This window comes from Zootoca vivipara, chromosome 4 (assembly GCF_965207765.1).
Source record: "Zootoca vivipara chromosome 4, rZooViv2.hap1.1, whole genome shotgun sequence".
In the NCBI taxonomy this organism is placed as follows: domain Eukaryota; kingdom Metazoa; phylum Chordata; class Lepidosauria; order Squamata; family Lacertidae; genus Zootoca; species Zootoca vivipara.
The window spans coordinates 76514831-76533959 of record NC_142587.1 but is presented as its reverse complement, the minus strand read 5'-3'; the positions used below and the strand labels follow the sequence as shown (position 1 = coordinate 76533959).

At 44.7% G+C, this 19129-nt stretch overlaps 1 protein-coding gene across 4 annotated transcripts in view; it reads left to right on the top strand.

Moving 5' to 3' along the window:
- NBEA (neurobeachin) overlaps positions 1-19129 on the top strand; it is a 365422-nt gene that overhangs the window by 309802 nt on the left and 36491 nt on the right. For all 4 annotated transcript variants that reach the window (XM_088668226.1, XM_060273786.2, XM_088668227.1 and 1 more), the window contains one exon: positions 349-516. In XM_088668226.1, coding sequence (XP_088524352.1) covers positions 349-516 — 168 coding nt within the window. The remainder of the gene's footprint in view (positions 1-348; positions 517-19129) is intronic.

Here is a 19129-nt window from a genome sequence, read left to right as displayed (position 1 = left end):
TTTACTTATTTCCTTGTTGTCATGCCTTCTCACCAATATCTCAACAGAAGCAATACAAAAGATACCACAAACACAATAACAGCAATCCATAAAAATAAATAAAGATGCAAATAGCCTAAATGTAATTAAATAACTTTAAAAGCTCAAGAGAGCATGACGGTCTTTACCTGAAAAACAGCAACAGCACCAAGCGAGCATTTCTTGGGAGAAAGTTCCATGATTTGGGGGCCACCATGAAGAAGACCATCGTAATATTCCATTTCTTTTTTTGAATAAAAGGATGAAATGCCAAATGAATATAAAAGCAGAGAAACAAAAGTTCTTTCATCCTCTCAATTTTATTACCAGGCTTTGGAAAGTGAATTTGTATCATGTCAGCTTCATCAGTGGATTGATCTTATATTTGGCTACAAGCAACGAGGACCAGAAGCAGTACGAGCACTTAATGTTTTCCACTACCTGACATATGAAGGTTCTGTAAACCTTGACAGCATCACTGATCCAGTGCTCAGGGAGGTAGGTATTTCTGGCTCCATTTTTACGTGCAACTAAGTTTCATTGTAAAATGCCTCTGTATCTTGCATTCTCAATTTGGAGCATAGGATATTTGTTATTCTTCAGAAGAAAAGGCAACTATATCAAATTCCGTAAACACTAATCAGAAATAAATAGAATAGATTAACGGTCAAGGTACAAAGAATGATGCAAATAATTTTGTTACGTTCCTTGGCCTGTATCTATCTTACAAAATCCCTTGTTTCATGGCATACATTTCCAAAATATTTATGATATGGAACAGACTTGCATTGTATGTGCCTTAAGGTCTTTGAATATGCCTAAGCTTACTTCTAGTAACTAAGCTGGGGGATGGGTGAGTTAAGGGAGAGTTGACTTGGAGATGAACAGGGGAAACTGGGAATCTGTCTCCATCTTGAATTGCCTGGGTGTGGGGATAGCTTAGAAACTTGAGTCCGCTTTGAGGCAGTCTTTTAAAAAAATCTCCCCCAAATCATTTCAAAGCCAGCTCTGAGTGAACTCTGCAGGCAGTCTAAGTACTTCTTTGGATTTTGGTCAATGCATTTAATTAATGAACAAGATAAATTGACAGCACCATCCTATGCATGTCTACTCATAAGTAAGACTCAGTAAGCTTACAGGGTCTTACATCTAGATAATTGTGTATATGGCTGCAACCTAAACTATACAGAACAATTCACTAAAATTATATATGATGTATATTTACTGACTATATGAACATATGGGTATCTAATGAATAAAAGAGGTAAACTATACATTCATACATAAGCCTATAATAGTCATAATATCAAATGGAATTACTTCATTGGTTAACAAATGAAATGTTTAAAGAGCAAAACAATACCCCCAAAGTAGGAAAAGAATTTCATTTTCTTTATTTGGTATTAGTTACTTGAGCGTTTGCCTCATACGGGATTTTTTTTTAAGGTATTTGGTTTATGCAGGGCACACCTTATTCTTCCCTGTGTTGTTTCCTGTCTTGTCAGCCCATCATAGTAAAATAATTATTAAAAGATTACAGCTATGAGTATTAAAGTGTTCTCTGAAAGATTCAATTTGGTTGAAAAGTGTGAAGATGCAACAGCTGCAAGATGAGTGTTGCTGTGGTGAAGCTGCATCCACAAGCTTCCTTGCCCCATGATATCTGCCATCTGTTGTATGCAAAACAAGTAATAATTTATACATTGCCAAGCAATAGAATACTTGTGGCATTTTTTGATTGAATTTTAAAAACTGAAAACTTATATCTTGCTTAATTGCAACCTTTTCAAACATATTCCTTACATGATAAATGCTTTTAGGATATCTGTAAAGTTTATATGTGGTTTGATACATCATTTGATATTAGAAACCCCCTTCATAGAGCTGATTTTATTTCATTTGGAGAAACATCGGAAGACTTCTTTCTCTTTCTGTTTCATTTGTATTTAAAGCTTTTGTTCCATTCACAATATAACATCATTAATAATCTGGGTACTAATATAATCTAAGAAATTGTAATAATAGTAAACTGTTGCACAGGAACTGGCGCCCTGCATATGTACACTTGACCATACTCACTCTGGCTGATAGGAGTTGTAGTTTAAAGTATGTGGAGACAATTCAGTGGCCAGATTGCTCTCTGGGGCAAGACAGTTTGAGCATATAGCACAAATCCTGGCCCAAGTGCACAGGTTGCCAATTAATTTCTGGGCCCAGTTCAAAGCACAACTTTTGACCTATTAAGCCTTAAATGGCTCAGGACTGCAATATCTCAAGGGCCTCCCTCTCCGCATATGGGCAGACCCAGACCCTGAGCCTGTGATCATCATCTCTTCTTTGCCTGCCTTCTCTGTGAGAGGTGGGGAGGGAGGCAACACAGGAACTGGCCTTTTCTGCAGTGGCTCCTTGCTTGTGGACTGCTGTCCCAGGGAGGCTCACCTGGCACCTTTGTTACATATCTTTAGGCACCAGGCAAAACATTCCTCCTCTCCCAGGCCTTTGACTATTTATACAATCTATGGCCTTTTAAACTAGAGGGTTATTGTTTCATTTGTTAGGTATTTTTGTGGTTTTATAATGTAAACTGCCCTCTGATCCTCGGATGAAGGATATAAATTTATGAAATAAATAAATACAATAGTAATTATAAGAATAATAGTAAATACTTTTTAAATATATATATATATATGCATGTAGTTCACAACATTTAATAATACCCACAACAGCACTGTGATGTCGGCCACTATTATCTCATTCACATTCTCTATCACAAACACACCTTTGCATGTGCAAATGAAAGTGCCTAAGTCTGTTTGATCTTTGATTCCTTGATTTTGAAAATGGACACCCAACATGGAATTGTAGATATATTCTTGTAAGTCGTTTGTTATTCCATTTGCAGCTACAGTCGTACCTTGGCTCTCGAACACCTTGGGAGTCGAACATTCTGGCTCCGGAACGATCGAAAACCGGAAGTGAGAGTTCTGGCTTTCGAACATTCTTTTGGAAGCCGAACGTCTAACGGGGCTTCAGCGGCTTCCGGTTGACTGCAGGAGCTTCCGGCAGCCAATCAGAAGCCACGCTTTGGTTTTCGAAGGTTTCAGAAGTTGAACGGACTTCCAGAACGGATTCTGTTTGACTTCCGAGGTATGACTGTATATGCAATTTACTAAGGTTTTGTGAAAACATATTAGGATGCAATAGCTGTGTTGCATTGCTTTCGGAACTGGTAATACCTATAAAACCTTGCACTTGTGTTCAAGTCCCGTACAGTATTATTTGGCTGAGGGAAAGCTACAAAGAAGTGAAAGCAATTCAGCCACATCTACAAGAATATTGTGCTTATGCTTGTTTTTGAATACTTTACTAGTTTTAATAGGTTTTGAATATATATGTGGCGCTGTATTAGAAGAAACAATGGATCAAATCTCTTAGCTACACCAGTGTCCATTCTGTTAGCTACACCACTGCCCCATTCAAGTAATTGTTCTGGGAGGGAGAGCTCTGAAGCAGTGTCCTTCCTAGAATGGCTGCCCTTTGATTTCAAGACAGTATGCATTCCTCTATGGATTTTTTTAAAATAATAATTTCCCCTTTAAAATCCACAAAGAAATGGGATGGAACACAACTTTGTCTGTTTATCATACAGAGCTGGAAAGAAACTTTCATGAGTATGTCCATTCCTATTATACATGCACAGATCTCTGATAGGCCAAATTAATGTTTATCTTTCTTTTCATTAGGACTTATACCGTATTCCAACTGCAGGACTCAGTCCAAACAAAGTAGCTTGTGTCGAACCTTTATTCATAGCATAATGCGATTTTATTTTATTTCGGGGGGGGGGACAATTGTCAGTGTGAAAACAAATAGAAAATGTTGCAAGGTGTAGTTTCAGTATATCACATTTTCAGGCATGCCTATCAATGGTTTCTTTTCTTTCCCCTCTCAAAAACGGAGAAATTTAGTAAAGCAAAATCTAGAAATTTAATGAACAGCTCAAGGATATTGATTCATTCTTCCTTGACAGGTGAAATCATGGTTGCAGCACTAACCACAGCAATTATTGCATTAAAATGTCAAGAAATTAGAGGTCAGAATAAGAGATAATTTTCTTCCTTGTGTCAGATTAAAAATTGACATTCTTTGACAGCACAGGATCTCTAGCTGAGAAAATTATGACAGCTTAACTCATCTTGCACTTGTAAAGCAGTAATTGATAATGAACTTTACCATGACAGCCTTCTCCTGTGGAGAAACATGACAGAACATCCCTGGTACAAAGCCTGTATCTCTTTTTAATATGTAAACAGCAGATATATTGGACTCTAGATGTTATTTGGAATTGTCTTTACTGTTGGTGTACATCATAATCCAAACCTATTATTCCAGACTTTTTTAAGCTGTCTTCTAAGACTTGTGTTAAGGGTACGCATTCACAGAGCAAAGGCATTTAAAACTTATTATCCCTCCAAAACCCATTTCTATATGTTTTTCCTATTATTTCATTTGTTTATCGATACCTTATAGCTTAAAAAAAGATAATTTTTGTCATGTGCGTCTCACATATAGAAATGGGACCCCCTGCAGTTATATTTGTTTATTTGTGTTCAAATGATTTCCGGTGTCCTGTTGAATATAAAATAGCATGAGGCACACTGAATATTTGCTGTTTTCCTGAGTACCTGTTCTTTAAAACCCAATTTTTACAATCTGGGCTTCAAGAAATTGGGTCACTTTTGCAAACATTATGCCTGTTCATACAATACCGTTCCTACAAATTGTGGTATGTGTTTTTCTAGAAAAACCAGACATGACATTTGTTTACACAAAACTAATTTAACACAGTGATGTGAATACATAAGTAATGGTTTATTACTTCTGCACAAGTTAAAATTAGAGAGGCTAAATGGCACTAGTTGGTTTGATCTCCCAAATGTAATTAAATTTGTCAGACACAACATTAAAAACAGACTTTGTGTACACTTACAAGAAGTCAGTATTTCAAGTACATTGTTTATTTTATTTACTTATTCTTATTTCAAATATTTGCCAACCCCTCATCTATGTTTGTTAGATGCAGTCTGTTTATCCTTAGTAATGTTTTTAAAAGCTAGTGAAGGATTATATTGGACAATTGCTCTTTGTATTATACCTCTGGGCTGTCTTATTCATATTCAATTCTACATATTACAAGCCTGTGCTGTACAATTTCAAATCATGGTATGGTGCAGATTAAAACAAAATAGGTATCTGGAGCCAAAAGTGTAAGTTTGCACAAAACCTGGCATTGGTAAGTTCATGACACAACTGACCAGGCAGTTCTCCTGCACAAGCCCACAATGAAATGAGCATGCCTTTGCACAGCTTCCATATCTTTAAATGGGCCTTTGCAGAAGAACTTCCTAGTGACATATGTGTCATATTTCAAGCAGTTGCCTGTCAAAAGACCTCATCTTACTGACAACACACATGACCAATTGGAAAAAAATATCAGTAAATGAATAGCATTTGACAGTTGGTTTCTATGACCAATTCCTAAATCTTAAAAACTAGTTCTCCTGTCAGCTAGCAGAGCATATGGCCTATGCAACATTTATTTCTTTTGAAAGTGTTTGATATCCAGCATATTTAAATTATTTTAAGTGGCATCATAATGTTTTGGTCTTTTTTGCCGTCACTCTCATTTCTGGGTTCAGGTTTTTAGATGTTATTTTCTTCTCTTATCTCTTTCTTTGATCTGACAGGAATAACAAATCATCCCTCAGGATCGGCAATAGTGAAATATGCCCACTGGAAGCATAGTTTTTACTTTTTCTTCCCCTTGATGAAAAACTCTATGCTGCTACAGGGGGTTGACATGATAGGGCTGTCAAGACCCAACAAGACAGATATATCTTTAACAAAATAGACGGAATGCTAGCCTTACATAGTGACTAGTAAGCCCTAGAAACATATATGTGGAAAATATCAACACTCATTCACATATTTGATCCTCCTGATTTACAATCACTTTTCTTAATCTGACAGCTATATCAAAATACATCCCTCTAGGTCTCCTTTGATCTAATTGTATCTACAGAACTGATCACTTAAATGTTAGTTTCCACATCTCTCAATTATACAGAGACTAGCTTTCTCTCACATAATAGTGGCTTTGTGAAGACTTTATGGATAATTATGAAGAATTTATTGATAATTGTTAACAATTTACACGATTAGAAGTTCTCTCCTTAAGTGGAGGACAGCTTGTTGTTGTTGTTTAGTCGTTTAGTTGTGTCCGACTCTTCGTGACCCCATGGACCAGAGCACGCCAGGCACTCCTGTCTTGCACTGCGTCCCGCAGTTTGGTCAAACTCATGTTCGTAGCTTCGAGAACACTGTCCAACCATCTTGTCCTCTGACGTCCCCTTCTCCTAGTGCCCTCAATCTTTCCCAACATCAGGGTCTTTTCCAAGGATTCTTCTCTTCTCATGAGGTGGCCAAAGTATTGGAGCCTCAGCTTCACGATCTGTCCTTCCAGGGAGCACTCAGGGCTGATTTCCTTAAGAATGGATAGGTTTGATCTTCTTGCAGTCCATGGGACTCTCAAGAGTCTCCTCCAGCACCACAATTCAAAAGCATCAATTCTTCGGCGATCAGCCTTCTTTATGGTCCAGCTCTCACTTCCATACATCACTACTGGGAAAACCATAGCTTTAACTATACGGACCTTTGTCGGCAAGGTGATGTCTCTGCTTTTTAAGATGCTGTCTAGGTTTGTCATTGCTTTTCTCCCAAGAAGCAGGAGTCTTTTAATTTCGTGACTGCTGTCACCATCTGCAGTGATCAAGGAGCCCAAGAAGGTGAAATCTCTCACTGCCTCCATTTCTTCCCCTTCTATTTGCCAGGAGGTGATGGGACCAGTGGCCATGATCTTGGTTTTTTTGATGTTGAGCTTCAGACCATATTTTGCGCTCTCCTCTTTCACCCTCATTAAAAGGTTCTTTAATTCCTCCTCGCTTTCTGCCATCAAGGTTGTGTCATCTGCATATCTGAGGTTGTTGATATTTCTTCCAGCAATCTTAATTCCGGCTTGGGATTCATCTAGTCCAGCCTTTCGCATGATGAATTCTGCATATAAGTTAAATAAGCAGGGAGACAATATACAACCTTGTCGTACTCCTTTCCCAATTTTGAACCACTCAGTTGTTCCATATCCAGTTCTAACTGTAGCTTCTTGTCCCACATAGAGATTTCTCAGGAGACAGATGAGGTGATCAGGCACTCCCATTTCTTTAAGAACTTGCCATAGTTTGCTGTGGTCGACACAGTCAAAGGCTTTTGCATAGTCAATGAAGCAGAAGTAGACGTTTTTCTGGAACTCTCTAGCTTTCTCCATAATCCAGCGCATGTTTGCTATTTGGTCTCTGGTTCCTCTGCCCTTTCGAAATCCAGCTTGCACTTCTGGGAGTTCTCGGTCCACATACTGCTTAAGCCTGCCTTGTAGAATTTTAAGCATAACCTTGCTAGCGTGTGAAATGAGCGCAATTGTGCGGTAGTTGGAGCATTCTTTGGCACTGCCCTTCTTTGGAATTGGGATGTAGACTGATCTTCTCCAATCCTCTGGCCATTGCTGAGTTTTCCAAACTTGCTGGCATATTGGGTGTAGCACCTTAACAGCATCATCTTTTAAAATTTTAAATAGTTCAGCTGGAATATCATCACTTCCACTGGCCTTGTTATTAGCAGTGCTTTCTAAGGCCCATTTGACTTCACTCTCCAAGATGTCTGGCTCAAGGTCAGCAACCACACTACCTGGGGTGTACGAGACCTCCATATCTTTCTGGTCTAATTCCTCTGTGTATTCTTGCCACCTCTTCTTGATGTCTTCTGCTTCTGTTAGGTCCTTACCACTTTTGTCCTTGATTATGGTAATCTTTGTACGAAATGTTCCTTTCATACCTCCAATTTTCTTGAACAGATCTCTGGTTTTCCCCATTCTATTGTTTTCCTCTATTTCTTTGCATTGCTCATTTAAGAAGACCCTCTTGTCTCTCCTTGCTGTTTTTTGGAAATCTGCATTCAGTTTCCTGTATCTTTCCCTATCTCCCTTGCATTTTGCTTGCCTCCTCTCCTCCGCTATTTGTAAGGCCTCTGTTATGTACTGAGCTGAATCCTAGAACAATAGGATTCAGAATCAGCGGGAGCTACCCAATCCAACTCCAGGTGGAAGTGAATCCGCAACCTGATTGGCCTGCTGGAGCAGCCAATCAGGCGGCTGGCAGAAGTGAATCTGCTACCTGATTGGCCTGTAGGAGCAGCCAATCAGGCTGCAAGCAGAAGTCAATCCATAATATAATTGGCCCACAGGTGTAGCCCTGAAGTAGCCAATCACGCAAGGCCCATTGTGTAAATAATGTATATAAGCAGATGGTTTGGGGAAAAGAGCCATTCGTCTTCTCTTCTCCTCCTTGATGACTATGAGCTGAATAAAGAGCATGAAATTCACTCTTGACTCCGAGTATATTTCACTGGCGACGAAGGCGGGATCCTGCTGAGCTGACCGCCACCACGCACTGCACCGCAGCACCGCCACCTGCTGCACCGCTGCATCGCACCGTGCATCCAGGCTTCAGCTCCAGGACCCAAGGAACCCAGAATGGCAACCGACAGCAGCTTCTCGCCATTCAAACCAGCATCAGGAGACTGGGAAGGGTACGCCGCCCGTTTCAACTTCCTCCTGCAAGCGAAAGAAGTCACCAACGATGCCATGAAGAGGGCGACATTCTTCAGCGTCTGTGGAGAGGAGACGTTTGAAATCGCCCGGGCTCTCCTTGCACCTAGAGATGTCGCTACCGTCTCTTACAAAACAATAATGGAACGGCTGAAGGAGCACTTCTCACCACAGCCCTCGGTGGTAGCTTGCCGAAATGCCTTCTACGCAAAGCGGCAAGCCCCGGGGGAAACCATAACTGGGTTTGTGACCTCCCTCCGCCAAGCCGCCCGGTTATGCAACTTCTCAGAATTGGAGAACATGCTTCGTGACCGCCTCGTCGGTGGCCTGAGGGACGAGATGTTGCAACGACGCCTCTACGCCAAAAAAGACCTCACGTTCCAGATTGCTCTGGAGGAAGCCCTGGCAACCGAAGCCGCCGAGAGGTCAACGCAAGAGGCACGACCGGCCCCGCCATCCCAACCGAGGGTCTACCACGAAGACCTCACCGACGAATCCGAATCTGACAGGGAGGAAGTACACCGAATACAGCGGCGCACTCAAGCAGCACACACACCACAGCAGCCTCGACGAGAAGGAGGGAACTGTGCAAGCTGCGGGGAGAACCACGAGAGGAGGACCTGTCGTTTCCGCAACGCAGAGTGCAGGCAGTGCAGAAAATTGGGACACATCGCCCGGGTGTGTCGGGCTCGACTCACCCGTCGACAAGCATCAGATGACCGACCCAGGAGCCCCAGGTCACACGGCACCATGCACCAAGGCAACTCGACGGAGATCACGGACTACCAGGTATTCCAGTTGCCCCATCCCAGCACAGAGAAAATTTATATAGAGGTACAGATAGAGGGAGCCCCATGCCGCATGGAGCTGGACACGGGTTCAACTCTATCCATAATCTCGGCCCGAACATTAAGGGAACTGTGCCCTAATGGGGGTCCCAAACTAAGGCCGGCCCCATTCACCCTCCGGGACTTCCAGAAACGTAAGGTCCCTACAATGGGGGTGGGGACCTTCAGGGTGCAATATCGAGGGCGAAAGCAACAATTGGACTTGCTGGTAGTTAAGGGCCCCTACGTTAGCTTACTGGGACTGGCATGGTTTGGACCTCTGGGGCTAGCCGTTACCGGGGTGAACCGCACTAGCTTACAAGTGGACGTGGACGCCATATGCAAAGAGTTTCCAGGGGTTTTCGATGGGGCATTGGGACGATATACAGGACCCCCCATTGCCCTACAGCTGGACCCCGCTGTACGACCCATCAGGCATAAGGCCCGCCGGGTCCCGTTCGCCCTGAAACCCCGCATAGACGAGGAATTGGACCGGCTCGTGGAGCAAGGAGTGCTGGAGCCGGTGCCCAACGCCCCCTGGGAAACTCCAATTGTCACACCCGTCAAGCCTAACGGTTCGGTCCGCATCTGTGCAGACTACAAATGCACCATAAACAAGGCTCTCACGGCCCATGCATACCCAGTGCCAGTGGTCAGCCATGTCCTCGCCACCCTGGCTGGGTCAAAAATCTTTGGCAAACTGGACTTGGCCCAAGCGTATCAACAGTTGCCTGTGGACGAAGCCACAGCAGAGGCTCAGACGATTGTGACGCACAGAGGGGCATTCAGAGTTAAGCGGCTGCAATTTGGCGTTAGCGTGGCACCAGGCATATTCCAGAATCTAATGGACTCTCTCCTTAAAGGGATTCCTGGCGTCACCCCCTTCTTCGATGATGTACTGATCGCCGGGCCCACACCAGAGGAATTTGAGGACCGCCTCCGCTCCGTCCTGCACCGTTTCCAGACGGCGGGCCTCAAGGTGAAGCGGGAAAAGTGTTTACTGGGAGTGCCGCAGGTGGACTTTCTGGGATTTAAGGTGGACGCAGAAGGGGTCCATCCAACCGGTGACAAGGTACGGGCCATTTGTGAGGCCCCAGCGCCCAAGAGCAAGCCCGAACTTCAGTCATTCTTGGGACTATTGAACTTTTACCATGCCTTCCTTCCCCATAAGGCAGCGGTAGCGGAGCCCCTACACAGACTCCTAGATAAAAGGGCCCCTTGGGTGTGGGGCCAGCGACAAAGGGCCGCATTCCAGGCAGTCAAGGACTTGCTCGTCTCGAACTCGGTCTTAGCACACTTCGACGAGAGGCTGCCAGTGGTGCTGGCATGCGACGCCTCTCCCTATGGCATCGGCGCTGTCCTGGGACACCAACTCCCGGATGGAAGAGAGGTGCCGGTGGCATACTTCTCCCAGACGCTTGCTGCAGCCGAACGAAACTACTCACAGATTGACAAGGAGGGTCTGGCAATCGTGAAGGGCGTAAAAAAATTCCATGATTTCTTGTACGGGCGGCCCTTTACCATAGTGACTGACCACAAGCCGTTGCTTGGCCTGTTTGCCCCTGAGAAGCAGACCCCCCAAGTGTTGTCTCCACGTGTCCTCAGGTGGTCAATTTTCCTTGCCGGCTACCAGTATGCACTAATCCACCGCCCTGGGAAGGCGATGGGCCACGCAGACGCCCTCAGCAGGCTACCACTACCAGAAACAGGCCCCGACCCAGCGCCTGCGCAAGAGGTTATGACCCTGGAGCTGCTTCCCGACCGACCCATTCAGGCACAAGAAGTTGCGCACCATTCCACAAAAGATAGGGTCATCTCCCGGGTCCTGGACTGGGTGTGGCGAGGATGGCCCAGCAGCAGCCCCGGGCCAGAATTCGCTGGCTACACAAACCGCAAACATGAACTGTCGGCCCACAAGGGGTGCCTGTTATGGGGAAGCAGGGTCGTTGTTCCCCAGCCCCTCCGCAAAAGGGTCCTCACAGCCCTACACGAGACACACCCAGGGGTAGTGAGGATGAAGGCCCTTGCCAGGAGTTATGTGTGGTGGCCGGGGATTGACAGAGAGATAGAGGCCTGGGTCCAACACTGCCAGACCTGCCAAGAATCCCGCCCGGATCCCCCAAGGGCCCCAGTCCAGCCCTGGGAGTCCGCCCGACATCCATGGTCACGCTTGCACGTGGACTTCGCTGGCCCCTTCCAGGGAAAAACATTCTTCATAGTGGTGGATTCCTACACCAAATGGCTGGAGGTCGCACTGGTACCATCCACTTCTACGGCGGCAGCCATCCGGGTACTACGTAAGCTGTTTGCGACCCACGGGCTCCCTGACACCCTCGTCTCGGACAATGGAACCGCATTCACGTCAGAGGAGTTCCAGACCTTCACAGCGCAGAACGCCATCCGCCACATCCGCTCAGCACCATTCCACCCTGCCACCAATGGCCAAGCGGAGCGCATGGTGCGGACCACCAAGGACAGCCTCCGCCGCATGACACAAGGGGACTGGGAATACCGCCTTGCCGCATTTCTTCTAGCACAGCACAGCACCCCAAGCACAACGACGGGCCGGAGCCCAGCTGAATTACTAATGGGCCGGCGCCTTGCAACTAGACTGGACCGACTTCACCCTGACAGAGCTCAGGATGAGGTAGTGGTGGGGAAAGGCAGGAACCCCCGGACATTTGTGGCCCAGGACCCAGTGTATGCAAAGAATTTTGGGGCAGGCCCAGCATGGGTACCCGCCACAGTCACCAAGGTGACCGGTCCCGTGTCGTACGAGGTACTAACGGAAGGGGGGCAATGTTGGCGCCGCCACTGCGACCAGCTACGGCGACGATTCCCAGGAGGAACCCGGGAGGAGAGCGGGACAGAGGGGTCCCAAGGGGACAGCAGGGCAGTGAGGCCTGTAGAGCGAGAGGGGTGGGCAGGGGAAGCAGAAGCAGTAGGCACAGAGGGGCGCCCCGAGGCTGGAAGGACACCGGAACCAGAGCTACAACCTAGTGGTTCAGTGGCGCCAGACCAGACAGCCCTGGCACAGCCAGCAGCCTCGGAACACGAGCCAGAACCAGAACCCCTGACCAAGGAACACCCCAGGCCACAACGCACACGGAGGCGGCCAGCAGACCTTGGGGACTACGAATGCAACTTCCCGGGCAGGACTGGAACTTAGAGGGGAGGGGTGTTATGTACTGAGCTGAATCCTAGAACAATAGGATTCAGAATCAGCGGGAGCTACCCAATCCAACTCCAGGTGGAAGTGAATCCGCAACCTGATTGGCCTGCTGGAGCAGCCAATCAGGCGGCTGGCAGAAGTGAATCTGCTACCTGATTGGCCTGTAGGAGCAGCCAATCAGGCTGCAGGCAGAAGTCAATCCATAATATAATTGGCCCACAGGTGTAGCCCTGAAGTAGCCAATCACGCAAGGCCCATTGTGTAAATAATGTATATAAGCAGATGGTTTGGGGAAAAGAGCCATTCGTCTTCTCTTCTCCTCCTTGATGACTATGAGCTGAATAAAGAGCATGAAATTCACTCTTGACTCCGAGTATATTTCAGCCTCGTTGGATGTCCTCGTTGGAGGACAGCTAGCAATGGTGAAAAGTCCCCTCTTCCAGGCCCAGGCAAGCACACCAGGCCCAGAGAGCCAGTGTGGTGTAGTGGTTAAGAGCGGTAGACTCGTAATCTGGGGAACCTCCACATGCAGTTGCTGGGTGACCTTGGGCTACTCACACTTCTCTAAGTCTCTCAGCCCTACTCACCTCACAGAGTGTTTGTTGTGGGGGAGGAAGGGAAAGGAGATTGTTAGCCGCTTTGAGACTCCTTCGGGTAGTGATAAAGCGGGATATCAAATCCAAACTCTTCTTCTTCTCTTCTTCTTCAATCTCCTCATTACTTGAGGAGGTGGGCTCACCCACCTCAAACCCCACACAACTTTCAGCCTATATAGTAGGCAGGCAAACCCAGCAAAAATCCTACATCAGAAGATCCCAGCACAGATAAAGCAACTAGCAGCATTAGCCGGTTTTAGAACTGTGCAGAGAAAGACTTGTCTACTGCCACACAAGCACCATCACAGAAACACATTGGCTGACTGAGCATCTTGGCAGCAGTACTCATGCTGCTCTCACAGCAGAATTTATTGTATACATGGTCACTAGCACGCCTTAGATTGAGGTGGTGAGCCTCTGACCCACAAGCCTAATGCCAAGACTCCCCATTTGGTCTGCACAGCCATGCTGGCTAAATCATGGCCACCTACCCTACACCTGTCATCAGTCATGGCATTAAGTGCAAGGCAGACAAAGGTGAGGCCTGGCCAAATGGGGCTTGGCAGCTGCCGTCAATTGTGCAGCACTTCCCAAATGCCTGATGGTCAAGCGCTTTGGAAGCACTGCCCAAATGGCATTTAGCAAGCTCTGTGCTCAGCACTTCTCTCACTGATGTTATGGCAGTGGCTTCTTGCATCAAAAGGGGGGGGGGACCAGATAGCTGTTGAGATCCCTTCAGGCTCTGTGATTCTGTGACCCATTATTTCATGACCATCTTAGTGGGTGACCATCACTTCATCTTGTGGCAGCAAATTCCACAAGTCAGTTATGAGCAGGCATCCCCAAACTTCGGCCCTCCAAGATGTTTTGGACTACAATTCCCATCATCCCTGACCACTGGTCCTCTTAGCTAAGGATCATGGGAGTTGTAGGCCAAAACATCTGGAGGGCCGCAGTTTGGGGGTGCCTGGTTATGAGCAATGGAAAGTCTTCTCTTTTGTGGGCCCTGATCCTCTTGTCTAGCAATTTCATTTGGTACCCACACTCCAGTATATTGTATAAACACCTGCCATGTCCCTATAGATATTTATCTATTCAAATATGACTCCACATTTTAATTTCTTATATATTCACCTGGGACCACTAAAGAGTATGGTTTTAAATTGTTTTTTGAAGACAATAAGGCCTGTATATACTCCAGTGCTATTCTGTTTTCCCCATCTGCAATTTGAAAAGTAGGAAGAATGCCATTTGTGAAAGCTGCTTCTTTTATTTGCCAGTATATTCTGTTTACAGGTAGTAATTTTTGCACTTCAGAAATTAGTAGCAAACATTGTAGCATTGATTTTAAAGTAGTATTTTACTGTAGGGAAGAAGAATGAAAATTACTTGACTGCTGTTTATAGGAGAAATAGCTGGGAGCCTTTTTACTCTATTAGCACAGATTTCAGCTATATTGCAGTCATTACCTTAGAATAAATTACCTATTATTCTACAATGTTTTGCATTCTTCAACTTTTTGCAGTAAAGACTGCTGAGCAATTTAGATAGTTCTCTTAGAAAATAGCAGGGCTGATCATCTTAACAATATTCAACATATTGATAATGTGCCTCTTTAACTGTCTTTTAAAGACAGCACAAACAATAGATTCAAGTTTTTTGCTGTAATATACAGCAGAGTGTTCCATTATCTGAATTCCCTGAAATAATTTTGGATTTATTTTTAGGATACAAAATAGCTGAATTCAACAACTCCTTTGACTGAAATGTCCTTGGCAAGGTTGGCTGCTTCTTGCTCTTGGAACTTCAACAATGGCCTGAAGAATCTCTGTAGTGCAGTGAGTTGTAACACTCCAAATTGCAATTTGCAAACTGGGAGCCAGTTTCAGGAATCTGCACTCCCACTCTTGCCAGGAGTCAGTGCCCACATTTCCCCCTTTACAGTGCTCAGGATTTGTTGGCACCAACAGTAAACCTCGCTAAGACTAACCAAGTTTAGGGGAAATCCTTCTTACCCATAACTGCAGCTAACTGCTGATAAACTCTTTTACTGCACTTCTATATCTGGCTTCCAATTTGTTAATCACAATTAGCGTGAAGTCAGCATATGTCCACTGTACAACAGTGCAGGGAGAAAAAAGGGCAAATGGAAGCAAAGGTTTAGGAATCCCGAGAAAGGAAGAAACAATGACTCTTAACAGGATTCAGAATTGTGTGGGCAACAACCTTTATCTCTTCTTCGCCCACAATATATATATGGATGATAACATAACATGCCATATCATACTTGAGCTATTAATAAGAGATTTTGAAGTTCAAACCAGAGGTGGCAGTTGTTCTAGACAAACGTACAGTATGTATAATATAAGACACAGAACTCAGTAGTTAAACATCTGAAGGCAGCCCTGTTTAGGGAGGCTTTTAATGTTTAATAGATTATTTTATTTCATTTTTCTGTTGGAAGCCGCCCAGAGTGATAAATTATTATTCTTATTATTATCCACAGGTAAACAAGCAGGGCCAGTCCTGCTGTTAGGCAAAGTGAGATAGCTGGCTCAGGCAGCAGATGCCAGAGGGCAGCCACAGTCATCCACAATTTTCCCTGAATCTTCTATGCTAGTCTGCTAAGTACCTCCTAAGCAGGCCTACTGCACTCAGTATGGTGTAGAATGTTGTCCTATTACCAGTGTTTAAATAATATCCAGCTGCTAGACCAATCAGATTTCTGTCCATAGAATGGGAGCACTACTTGCCTCAGGTAGTAAAATGTCTTGACCCAGTCGCTTATACAAGCAACTAGATACAATCAGATAATCAGCAGAAGTGGTTCAAACATAAGACCTGAATCCAATTATATTTATTTATTTATTTATTTATTTATTTATTTATTTATACCCCGCCCATCTGGCTGGGCTTTCCCTGCCATTCTGGGCGGCTTCCAACAAACATTAAAATACATCAAATATCACAGATTAAAAACTTCCCTAAACAGGGCTGCCTTTAGGTATTTTCTAAATGTCAGGTAGTTGTTTATCTCTCTGACCTCTGATGGGAGGGTGTTCCACTGGGCGGGTGCCACTACCGAGAAGGCCCTCTGCCTGGTTCCCTGTAGCTTTGCTTCTCGCAGTGAGGGAACCGCCAGAAGGCCCTCGGCACAGGACCTCAGTGTCCGGGCAGAACGATGGGGGTGGAGACGCTCCTTCAGATACAGTATACTGGACTGAGGCCGTTTAGGGCTTTAAAGGTCAGCAGCAACACTTTGAATTGTGCTCGGAAACTGGGAGCCAATGTAGGTCTTTCAAGACCAGTGTTATGTGGTCTCAGCGACCTCTCCCAGTCACCAGTCTAGCTGCCGCATTCTGGATTAATTGTAGTTTCTGGGCCACTTTCAAAGGTAGCCCCACATAGAGCGCATTGCAGTAATCCAAGCGAGAGATAACCAGAGCATGCACCACTCTGGCGAGGCAGTCCACAGGCAGGTAGGGTCTCAGCCTGCGTACCAGATGGAGCTGATAGACAGCTGCCCCGGACACAGAATTGACCTGCACCTCCATGGACAGCTGTGAGTCCAAAATGACTACCAGGCTGTGCACCTGGTCTTTCAGGGGCACAGTTAGCCCGTTTAGGACCAGGGAGTCCTCCACACCTGCCCGCCTCTTCACCCCACAAACAGTACTTCTGTCTTGTCAGGATTCAATCTCAATCTGTTAGCCGCCATCCATCCTCCAACCGCCTCCAGGCACTCACACAGGACCTTCACCGCCTTCACTGGTTCTGATTTGAAAGAGAGGTAGAGCTGGGTATCATCAGCATATTGATGAATACCCAGCCCAAACCCCCTGATGATCTCTCCCAGCGGCCGCATGTAGATGTTAAAAAGCATGGGGGAGAGGACAGAACCCTGAGGCACCCCACAAGTGAGATCCCAGGGGTCTGAACACTCATCCACCACTTTCTGAACACGGCCCAGGAGGAAGGAGCAGAACCACTGTATGACAGTGCCCCCAGCTCCCAACCCCTCTAGACGGTCCAGAAGGATGTTATGGTCGATGGTGTTAAAAGCCGCTGAGAGATCCAGCAGAACTAGGAAACAGCTCTCAACTTTGTCCCTAGCCTGCTGGAGATCATCAACCAGTGCGACTAAGGCAGTTTCAGTCCCATGATGAGGCCTGAATCCCGAGTGGAAGGGATCCAAGTGGTCAGCTTTTTCCAGGCATGCCTGGAGTTGTTCAGCAACCACTCGCTCAATCACCTTGCCCAAGGCTTCACAAAGTTGGTGGCTCCTTCAAGGAAAGGTGGAGCAAGAAGTAGTTCTTTACCTCAGCCAACAAATATGAATTGAGGTTGTACAGAACATGTATTCCTAGGCTGACTAGCTACTGAGCCCTGTTCAGAGTAACTGATGGTGTGGCCATCTGCTTTTGTTTTTTCCATTAAGTTATTGGCAAAGTACCAAAGTGCAGTTACGTGGTGGCTGGATTATGAAGCGCTGCGTTCCTGTGATTGTGTGATGCACACAGCTGGGGAAATAGGTACAAGGCTCCAATGAGTTTCTAACCAGTGGGGTTCCTGACACTTTTTTCCTCCTTTAGCATAGATACCAGAGCAATATAGCAAATAATGAATATAATTAATGAATTGGATATTTCACTCTGTTCTGTTATTGCTGTGAGGGTATTTATGTGCAATTTTAATGAGTCTTAATTGCTTTCATTTTATATATTTGTAAGTCGCCTTCGGATCGCACATGAAAGGGCAGTTTTAAACAATCTAATAAACAAATAGTGTGCTTCACCTATGCAAATACTTATACCTTCAAATTAATAAGAAACATGGAATAAAGCTGCATGGGGGGGGGGGAATTGCACCAACTCCAGACTAGTAAAGTATAGCAATATATAGGGTGGCTTCATTTCTGTGTAATCAGAACTGATAAGAATATTTAGCAGGAAAATGTGCAATGAATTTGTAGAACAAATACAAAATTTTATTTCACTATACAGTACCACTATATAAAATGCTTTGTCCTAGATGGTCAAATGTTTTTCTAGCTTGGTCTGTGAACTAACTGAACATAAGATCACATTTAAATTTTTAATACAGCTTTCTGTATATAACCTAAGAAAAATATGGCTATTACATACTTTGATTTACTGAGTGTGTCTGTTTCCATATCCTAGGCATTAAAAATAATGCTTTAGATGATCGTGTTTTATTTCTACAATAAGCTAGCACCACAACAAACAATACCATTAAAATCCATTCCTTCAACATCAAGTTTTCTCCAGAGTTTGCTGGGTTATTTTCTTCTGTCTGCCTCCCCAGGTTTCCTCTGTGTCATGTCTCACAAAAAGTATTCTTTGCTATTAAGCAAATGGAACAAAACATTGCATTTGGTTTTTGATATAAAACATTTAGAAATATATAGGTTGGAGTAGTTTATACAGGAAAAGAAAATTAGAACATACACTATTAATTTATTTCTGCTTTGTGAGGTATTTTTTTTTGTTAGTGACAAATGTCTGCTTTTCTCCTGTTCATAGTTATTAATACATAAGAAGATTGCCCAGGTTCTTCGACTTCTAGTGGAGGTGGGAGGAATGTAAGATGGCTTTTGCATCTAATGGCTAGCATTTTTATTTTCAAATAATTTCTAAATGAAATGAATTGAAGTAATTTTATCCTTGTAGGCCAGGATCCAGTGAAATATGCAACTAGTATATCTACTCAAGAGGGACACGGGTGGTGCTATGGGTTAAACCACAGAGCCTGGGGCTTGCTGATCAGAAGGTCCGCGGTT